General features: G+C 38.3%; 1 protein-coding gene across 1 annotated transcript; it reads left to right on the plus strand.

The window, feature by feature from the left end:
• The first annotated feature begins 377 nt into the window (after positions 1–377).
• LOC150080042 (8.6 kDa transglutaminase substrate-like) lies at positions 378–8679 on the plus strand. Its single transcript, XM_090381115.1, has 4 exons — positions 378–436; positions 1260–1331; positions 3786–3909; positions 8458–8679. The coding sequence occupies exons 2-4, from the start codon at positions 1285–1287 to the stop codon at positions 8590–8592; spliced, it is 306 nt and encodes a 101-aa protein (XP_090237241.1). The 5' UTR covers positions 378–436; positions 1260–1284; the 3' UTR covers positions 8593–8679.
• Positions 8680–10698: the final 2019 nt, after the last annotated feature.

The following is a 10698-nucleotide window of genomic DNA, read 5'->3' on the forward strand; positions in this document are numbered from 1 at the left end:
AAAATTGTAGCTCTCTCTCTCTTTCCCCCCATGGCTTGTTTTCATCTTTGCCGTGCCTAACGTTCTCAGCCACTTCGGATTTTCTTCTCAAACCGAAGCAAGAAAGGGCCGGGTGGACGGAGAAGCTTCTTGAAATGCAGTTATCATCTCGAAGAATGCACAGCGCGATAATTTAGTATCGCGCTGTGCATTCTTGTAGCAAGTTTGAAGTAAGTGGGAAGACGACGAATAATAATTTAAGGATGTGAGGAGTCGATTAAAAGAAAATGGGATGAGTCATCGCTCTATCAGTGATTGGCAATCTGCCTGAATACCCGTACGAAGTGATAAGTGAAATCTCTCTCTCTCTGGCAAGCGAAGGAATCACGTGGACAACAGAACAATACTTATATTCGGCCACATTCTTTGACTGACATTCACTGCGTAAGCTCACGAGGTAAGATCCTTTCTTGTTCGTGCTGATAAATTTATAGTAGTATCATATCGTGCACAACGGATCTCTCCGTTCGTCTGTTGTGTCTTCTTTATTATCTTTACAAAATTTCTTTCCACTTAGTCGGCGTTGAACCTTTATAATATTACCTTTTTTATATAAATGTAAGTGAATAGGAATCAAGGTATGGTGTGAAAATTCACTTTCATGGTAATGGGTTTTTCACTCGAGTTTATTTTAGGCACGACAAATTTAAAAGCTCGCGTTGATGTTTGAGAACGATAGCTGGCCAGTTTTGAATTTAAACGCTGCCTCTCCCTGAGGAAATTAAAATCTCTTCCTTTTTCTATAACCTTATTATTGAAATGATCGTAAACCTGACATTTATTGTTCATTTAAAAATGAGCTGTGGATAACTATTTGCTCTTTGGGAACTACTGGGACGTGCAGGAAACGGGTGAAACTAATCTGTAATGGTAAGTTAGGAGAGGAGATGGTTTTGGTCCATAATTTCTGAATACCGCTCGTAAATTTCATGCAAATAACAGCGAGTGAGCACACAGTCGTGCTAAGTACACTTCATTTTCCAGTAGGAAACTTCTTAGCAGTGATTGGGAAATATCAAATTGGAGTTGCTAGACACGTGTGTTACAACATCTTGCATATGACACACTTTTTGCCGAGACATCCCGCATATTCATTCTGTCCTTCACCTAACCGCTGTCACGTGTGGCAAAAACAGGTTTATTTACCTTTTGTTTGCTGTTCATACAAATGAGAGTATATATTCAAGTGAGAGTGTAAGAGATTTAATATTTTATTGCAGGTATTTCATCCAGAAGCAAGCAATCATGAAGTGGCTGTTGGTCGCCTTTCTCCTCGCCGTCTGTATATACGGGTAAGTGAGTTTACTGTCGTATCTCTTAAAATATCGCTTCTTTTGATAATTTAATTGTATTTTGATCTTCCAATATTTTTAAATTTTGTCGGTGTTAATCAGAAATCGATGGGGTTTTAAAATCTCTTAATCTTCAAAATATACTTAGTTATTTTGATTAGCATTTCCATTTATATTATTCTCTTCATTTATTCCAAATTTCAATGATCCACTTGATCATCTGATCCCTTCATTTGGTGAGCATTAGCAAGGCCAAACGAGGCAAGAACGTAGACTTTTTTTTTTTTTTTTTTTTTTTATGCATCAAACAAAATAAAATGAAATGAAAATACGTAGTTGCATTCCACTTTTCCGTTTCCTTCTTCACGCACGTACCTGCCTTGCTGATATTTCAATTTTCTTCCAAGCTGTTGGACCTCCACTATCCACTGAAGCAAATTATACCAGTGATTAAAAACTAACTGGATAAAAGAAATCTTCCTAGAACTCAGACTAAATCTTTCCCTATAATTTAAATTTATGTCCCATCGGTCTGGACCCAATTTATAACCGTAAATTTCCAAGTTCTTTCGTTTTTCTCTTCTCTATTCGATCACTACATCCTTATATGCCGAAGGGTCATAAATTCATCGCGCATTGAGACCCTGTCAAGAATTGGTGGGATTGTTGTGGGAACATCACCGGAGTGTTGTCTCATGAATGAATGAAATTTATTAGTAATGACAAGAGTATTATAAACTAGAACTGGATTAACACAACGTGGGCATTTTAGAGAGAGAACCGTCATGATCAGATACTATCTTTTCTTTATGAACGTGCTTGTGTCCATCTACCATGCCTTTTTAATTCAAAAAGATGACTGAATTCCATTACATGTAACTACGCTTTGGACTACCTAAATATGAGCGTGGTTGTAATATGAATAAGTTCTTTTAATTCTCATATTTTTAAGAAAGACACTTATTCGAAGCGGCTATGATAATCTTAGTGTTGGATCATCATTGGCTACAGTAGGCACGGCGAGAATAGTTTAATCAGTACCCAGTGTGTAAAAAAAAAAAGGGCTCGTTTAATAAAATTTTGATCGAACGAAAAAGTAAAACAAGATAAAACATTTACGAGATTTAAGTCTCGATCTGATTGTCATGGACAGTCAGATTAGTTTTGTACTTACTCACTACGTTGTTAGAAACGCTTTTCCGTACCTTGGCACCATTTTGTAGATCTCATCGAGACCACATCTTGTCATTGTGAATTCTTCTATCTGTTTAAGCGTGTTCAAGGGCCGATTTGCATGTTTTGCGGGCTGAAAAACACAACTTTCGCAGGAAAACCGCATTCCTTCATCTTTGGTCTGCTAGCTATAGCGATAACTGTAGAGAGACCTTTAATTCACTCTATGCATCGATGGGACTCGAACCCAGACCGTTCAAAACAAGGGACAAAAGGCGAAAACCACTTCCTTCTCCCATGAATGAAGAACCTTAAATGTCATATTTAGCGTACATAATTTATTATATCATAACTTATACTTCATACATAATATAATACGTAATGTAATTTTGAATTTATATTAAATGAAGATCGTTATTGGGAATCTAGGAAAATATGTATTATTTATTTTTTTTAAAACCTGACCCCCCCAATAATAATTTGTTTCGTTATTGAGGGGGACAAGAACCCCGTCTCTTCCTCTATGAACCCTGCTGCGGTGAGGAAGTTTAATTTTATGCATTGGCTAGAACGCGTAGACAAAGTGTACCGGGTAGAGCACTCTGTTCGAGTAGGAATTATTAAATTTTACGAAGCCATTCGACTGTCTTCCAGAAGTACAGAAGTACCGAAATTCTTGCATAAATGAAGAACATGGAGGCAAAACGGGCCTAAGATAAACTCTCTTTGCGGCTTTAGTGAATGAATGTATATCCTGCACCACCAAAGTGCCCAATGGTTATACTTAAATGAATAACCCAAATAATAACCGATTTTTTTTATAAATTTCTTGTATTAGAAAACAGTCACTTTGTGTTTCTTCAAATTTAAAAAAAAAAAAAAAAATCAAAGCATACAACATATTTCGGTGATTTGTTTGTTATTGTCAGCTGAAGCAAAACTTACTCTATTTTATAGTGTTGATCCACTGACTGACCCTTCTACGTTGGTAAATATTTCCTCAAATCCCTTTAACTATCTCTTTTATAACGACGCAATCTACAAAGAAAAGTGTTTCGTAAAATTCGGGTTTCGTCCAAATTTTGCGAAACATCCCTGCTTCAAAGGACGATTAAGTAGAAAACATTGCCATCCATCTAAATTAAACGATTTCAAACTATTTTTAAATGGTCTTTTAAAGCAAAATAAACTTCGAAAGGAAACAGCGCCTCCATTTTTATTCTTTTTATTTTCTCAAATAAATGCTTGGTAAGTTAATATTTTGCTCGATTTCTTTTTCAGTACTCTCTGCACCTCTCCGCCCAGATGTGAGGGCGTGGTGTGCGATCCGTCCACATGCGCCAAAGTAGACTGCAAATGTGGTTCCTATCCAGGTAGTTGCGGGTGCTGCACCTTATGCTTCAAAGTAAGTCATCAACGAGCCTTGCATACGTATTCTAGAAATTATTTAATTCAGTAATTTAACTGCAAGTAATCTAATAATACTTTCCCCAATTTTTAAATTAAAATCAGATGTTAAATGCTACTCGTAAATATTATGAAATTTCTATTTTATTTTTTTTGTTTACGACTTCTTGTTTTTATGCCAGTCTCAGATAAATAGTCCCTGCCTCTTCTTCTGGCAATGGAGTTGTTTGAAGGGGAGCTACTGGCACACCCTGCGTACCAGTGAGCAATTTTTGCTTATAAATATTGTAATGCATTAAGTTCCGGATAAGTAATGGTAGAAATTATAGACCGGCAATGCCGAAAACCCAATTCTACCTCTAAAATAATGTAGCGAGACCTATTTTTCTGTTCGTCATGGTCCATGTGAAACAGATCTCGGTTCGAATTCCGCCCAATAACGCCTGGAATTTTTATTTATTTTCTTGCATGTCCTACTCTCAGAAACTTGGATTTTTCACGCAGTTATGGACAGTTGTGTCCGTGATGAGCAACTAATCTAACCTATATGATTAAAAAACCAAGCTAAAGAAGTCGCTGCTAAAAAAGAAATCAGATTTCTCGATCTGAAATGCAATCTCTAGAAGTTATTCCATTATTGCTCTAAACAATTTGTCTTTCAAGAATTTTCCCATGGAGGGCGAAAAATTGCTGTCGATGAATTAAGTCTCCCAATCATGATTTTAAATCATGCCTCCAAATCCTTTCGGAATATTTTCAACCTTGCGTAATGCGGTTTAAAAAATAAATTTCTGGTATTTGCATTTTCATTTGGGGTAGCTTTTTTTTTATTAATGACATTTATGTATCAATAAGAGAATCGCCTAAATTTATGATTGTAATTAGAATTCCGTCAAAGACGCGAACTTACTCGGTCTCAAAACCAAATCAATTTAAATGTCGTTCACCGAGAAACTTATTCCGAACAACTTCGAAGCCTGCATTTAAGGCAAAACCATCCAAAACCCTATTCTCACGCTTCAATCCTGAAGAAATTTAAAATGATGTACTAAATTTCTAAAAGCACTTTGAAGCTAACAAATTTAGAATTAACTGTACTACTCTGGGCCATAAAGCAGGAGTTTTTTTGTATCCCAGAAATTACTTAGAACATAGTAATGAATCCTTGAGGTGGCTAAACAAAACTATAGGTCTGCTATTTACCACCTCGTGGGTCTCTCTCTCTCTCTCTCTCTCTCTCTCTCTCCCCGTGCCTCTTTTAACATCCCTCTGTGGCAATTTGTTACCAGTTCAGAAATGTACAAATCCTGACCAAACTCACCACCTACCAAATAGACACAACCAGCAGCTCCACTCAACCAAACTCCATCGGTTACGTCGATAGAATGTTCCCAGACAACATTGCAGACATTTTCAGTCTTTCCAGCGATCTCTGGCAGCTACACCGAGAAGCCCTAAAGAAAGCAGAATTTCGGCGATCTGTACATGTGGACATGTGTTTTTGTAATGGGCGGCACCTGGAACGTCAGTTCATCTCCGCTTCGTATCTCTGTGAAAAACAGTACCACTGTAGAAGGGCCAGAAATAAGTAGTGTATGTTTCTGTGTATTATGTGTGTGTTCTGTTGTTGTGTCTGACCGCTTGGCAACCCAGAATCATCAGTCACCTCGACAGATGATTCTGGGTACTCTTCCACACCACGGGAAGGTGGGCCAGTCTCAATGGAGCTCGCACTGTCTCAATTCGAGACTCTGACCCACCTGATGTTGGCAAAAGATGGGCCAGATTCCTCTGGGGGCCCACTCCAGAGGAGAGAAAAAAAAAATATATATATATACACACACACACACACATACATAAATAAAATAATAATTAAACAAATTATTCAATGTTGCTCCCTATTGAGCAGCTCCACCAGACAAAGGAGTAGAATTATTCGTAGCCGTATAACTAATTCTTCTTCTTGTGAAAACATCAGATGCAAACTGCTGAAGAGCGACATAAGAATTCTTGTCTCCCACCAGCAAAGTTTCATGCCCATGAGAGAGTGTAGAAACTGACGAACGAAGAACATCTCTAAAGTCATTATACAGCGGACATTCAAATAAAATGTGGCTCCAATTTTCATTTTTCCCGCATTGACAAGTTTCCGTTCTAGAAAGACCAAAACGACAGTTTTTCGTTAAGAGATCCATGTCCCGTTAAGAGGAAGGATGTATATAAGTCTAAAGAGAACCAAGCAGGTTTCTGCTTTACACAAAAGGTCACCTCAGGGAAAAAAGTCCTAGTAACAGATCCGACAGATAACGTATCCCAGCGGGTCTGCCACAGATTTATCATTTCATTCCACAAACGATTACGTTCTTGCTTAAATACCTGAATTAATATTCAGAACCAAACCCATAAATTCAGTTGCTAGTTGGTTTTTTAACCTATAACAAAGACCTCTGTAAGCTACGTGAAGGTCCAATGGCAATACACCTGCAAGAACCTGCAGTGCAGAAGTTGAAACAGCACGACAAGCTCTTAACATACATAATAATATTGTGCGTTGCATAGTAGCCAACTTCAATCGAAATTTAACAGTTCTAAGCCTGTGAAACCATACACCTGCAGCATAAGTAGCCATAGGAAGGAATACGGCGTTATAATAGATTCTCATGGTACGTCTAGAAAGTCCCCAGTCTGAACGAGAAATTTTTACAATAGCACCAGTGAATCTTCTGATCTTTGTTGTTACATTATTTAAATGAGACAAAATTAAGCTTTGAGTCGATTGTAATCCCAAGTAATTTAGTTTCAGAGACAAGTGGAATCCTGTTATTATTAATCTTCACTAAAGGGGGTCGTTGAGGGTTTAAATGTGATCCAAAGATCATCATTTTAGTCTTGGACGAACTTATTGTCAATTTATTATCCAATGTCCATTGGAATAAATTTTGTAAGACATCATTGGCATTACTTTCGATAAGCAGATCTAGATGAACCATAAATTAAGATAGTAAGATCGTCGGCATAAGCGATTATTTTGGTACCACTGAAACTACGGGAAATCCGATCCTGCAATACCATATTCCATATAAGAGGCCCTAGGATAGACCCCTGGGGACACCCTCGTGAAACTTCTCTAGACACCTCCTGAAATTTAGATTTCACTAAAATGTGACGATTACTGAAATAGCTTGTGAATAGGTGGTATAGTTGCTGAGAGCATCCAGCTGATCGTAACCGTTCGAGAGCACTCTGCCACCATAGAGAGTCAAAAGTGCCCTCGAAATCAACAAAGGCAGCTAACGTGTACTTTGATTTTGAACTCTCAATGATGCCAGCAAATTCAACAAGTGCATCTTCACAGGACTTCCCTACACAGAACCCGTATTGATTAGAGGACACCATATTTTTCGCCTGAAGAAGATCAGTAACACGCAGAGTCATTAGACGTTCTAGAAACTTGGCAAAAGTGCAATAGGCCTATAAGATCTAGGATTTAATGCTGGTTTATCTGGTTTTTTAATCTGTACAATTTAATGGCGATCTGTGCAATTTAAAGAGCAGCTTTTCCACTGATCTTCGGACCTCCCTGTCAATCCCATACTTCTTTCCCCCAATCTCTATACATCTGTGTACGCCCCACACGACAAACACTTAAACTTCCAAATTCTAACATGCAAATTCTGCATCAATTCAGACGTTTAACCTCATTAGCGAACCACCCCTTAAAATCGCGTTTTTTTTTTTGTTTTTTTTAAGGCCCTAGCCACTTAAATCTCAGGAAATTAGGTGGCCAGGCCTGCCAAAGTAAACAATATAATCTACTGGAAACCTAGTGTGCCTCCAGGGGGCTGAGTGTGGGCAACGTTGGGCCCAGCAGAGGTCTAGCGGCTAAATGGCGAGGAGAACAACAATACACAAGACTTCCAAATCCCATACACTCTTTTAAATCTCTGGCCTTAACAGTGATCTCCTACACCCACAAAGAAAACCACGCGGAGATGGGGAACCCCTGGTGCCGTTTAGCACGAAACACTTTACAAATCATGCTACCCTCGCCTGAGACTGACTAACTCAGCCACCTTGGCTGAGTTAATCAGTCTCAGGCCCAAAGAAATTCCCACAATTCCTCACGTCATCGACCGGACTCGAACTCTAGTTTTTTCTGCCCGATGTGAGAAGGAGGACAGCGATTCTACCAACTGTGCTAGCCATGAGGTACGCTTTGACGCTTCTTCGTCTGCTTTGCAAAATGAGCGGCGGGACTCAACCTCATTGAACAATCCGACATTTAAGGTATCTCGTGGAACCCGTATTTTATTTATTATTATTGTTACTAGAGTAAGTTTCTATAAACAAAACATTAAAAGTTAATGTCCGCCCTACTTTCCATCTCGCAGCTTCTGATCATGTTTTCCATGGTGATACATATCCTTTGTTCCACACAGTTTCACACATTTATCTGAACGTTTTAATCAAGTTTTATAATTAGAATATTCTTTCTTTTTTTAGTCATGTGTATGATTAGAATATTATCTTTCTTTTTATTTTACAGTGTGTCAACGAAGCTTGCTCCAATATCCCACCAGAACCTTGCGCACCAGGACTGATATGCAAGAAAGATCCCACAGAACCAGGATTGGATATCAACAAGAGAGGAATCTGCGATGTCAGTGTTAGTTATAGTTAATCATTCTGATAATACAACTAAGCATATCATCAAGCATTATGTAATAGTCGTACGTTTTGTAAAAGTACTCAGAAAAATAAAGTATACCAATTAAACCAGTCTGACTAATGTCAGTGAGGAGTATTAATCAACATACACAAACCGATTACTTTTCGCGGAAAGAATTTCCTTTTAAAAATTGTACTTTTGTTTTAAAAGAAAGTTTATTTTCCTTTTCAAAGGAAATTAAATTTTACTTTTTCTAAATAAATTTCCGAAATCGAACACCAGTTTACAAGAATCCAACGCTGCTCTATTAGGTATGTGTTCCTAATAAAGTGGCCACACAGAAACCTGATGTAGTATATTTAATTAGTTGAAAATTGCTTAATAATATGGTGAACGTTAAAGCTTTGTTTTACGTCCATCTCAAAGAAATCTATGGTAAGAAGTGACTGAATTTAAACACAAAGGATACCAAGTGTAACGCTCTGGTTAGAAACGAAGCTACTTCGAATAATGTTTGTTTCGATTACAATAACCGTAATGATGCAATCTATTATCACACAATAACCTAATCAAGAATTTAAAGACGACATTACCTTCGTGGATTATTTTTTTTTTAATCAAGGTTAAACTACGATAATTACCCTCCACGTCCCGGGAACTATGCCAATCACACGCGCAGCCCCTCTCGGTGGTCAGGATGTACGAGGCAAGTAACAGAAATGAAAAGAAGTCATAATCACACAATTGACCCTCGATTGGTCGATGAAAAAGAGAAAAACGAACCCAAAAAAGAAAAACGAACATTTTTGACAGTCTAAATTTATATTCTCTCGCCAAAACATTGCATCCATGATGCATTTGTACCCCACACCGCATTCTTTAAATTTTCTTTTGTACATGGCTTCTTTAATTTTTAGTTTATTAAATCCAACCCTCCCTCGGTTAACCGGTCACGATGATGCTATTTTTGATATTCATCGAATGATGCCAAATGAAAAGTAACGTAACTTCCACAGACCGCCTTTTCTATACAGGAATAATCGAATCTGTTTGCCTCAAGATATCCACAGACACGGATTTATTATCTTAATAGTCCCATGTCAAAATAGATATGCACGAGTAGTAAGGCGGCTCATGAACATTAGTTCAACTCCGTCGTGGTTCACTGCGATGAAACAACTCTGTAAGGCGGTCAGAAACACGTGTATAATGTTATGATTCTGCACTGTGTTTTGTTCAGGTGTTACTGGCCACTTTGGAAACAGGAAGGCGATCACTTAGAAAGACTGTTCAGTGCCCGTCTACCCCACGATGAGACGGACCACAACCAAGCATGAGTCGTGGTAGATTTCAAACTAGCCCGTACTTTTTTTTTTTATGAGAACCCCAAACACGAAAGGTATCAAAACCTATAGTACTTAGTACCGTGCATGGGTTGAAGGAGAAGTATGGGGGGAAGGGGGATGCCGGAAACTTTGCTCTAGAGACTAAAGATGGGTTTCACCACTTCAAGCCTCCAATAAGAAAAGTGGTGGTATTTCACCACTTTGAAAGTCATCTACCACCTACTGAATGCTCAAAACTATTTTGGGACTATAAATATATATATCCCGTACCCACTCGCGAAGTGCAGGACTAGTAGTAGTAGTAGTGGCATGTGATGCAAGAAAGCAAATGTATGAGCTTATGCAGCATCAGCCAAAAAAAAAAAAAAAAAAAAAACGCACCATTCCCTCCAAATGCCTGTCCAGTTCCTCCTTAAATTTATTCAAGCTATCAACTTCCACAACGACAGATGGAAGTTTGTTCCAGCAATTAACCACCCGCTGGCTAAAGGCAAATTTCCGCACATCTATTCTACATCTGTCTTTTCTTAATTTGAATTTATGCCCCCTTAGGTTCGTAATCTGAACAAGTGGAAGGATCCCATCAGAATTCAGCGTGCTCAATCCATTCAAGGCCTTATATACCTCAATCAGATCACCGCGCAGGTGCCTAGTCTCCAGCCACTGCAATTTGCAGAACTTAAGCCTCTCTTGGTAAGAGGATCCCTTCATTCCCCTCACCAATCTTGTTGCCCTTCTCTGTACCCGCTCAAGTAAATCTACATCCTTCCTA

Source organism: Mastigoproctus giganteus, chromosome 9, assembly GCF_048544385.1.
Source record: "Mastigoproctus giganteus isolate SK-2022 chromosome 9, ASM4854438v1, whole genome shotgun sequence".
NCBI classification, from domain to species: Eukaryota; Metazoa; Arthropoda; class Arachnida; order Uropygi; family Thelyphonidae; genus Mastigoproctus; species Mastigoproctus giganteus.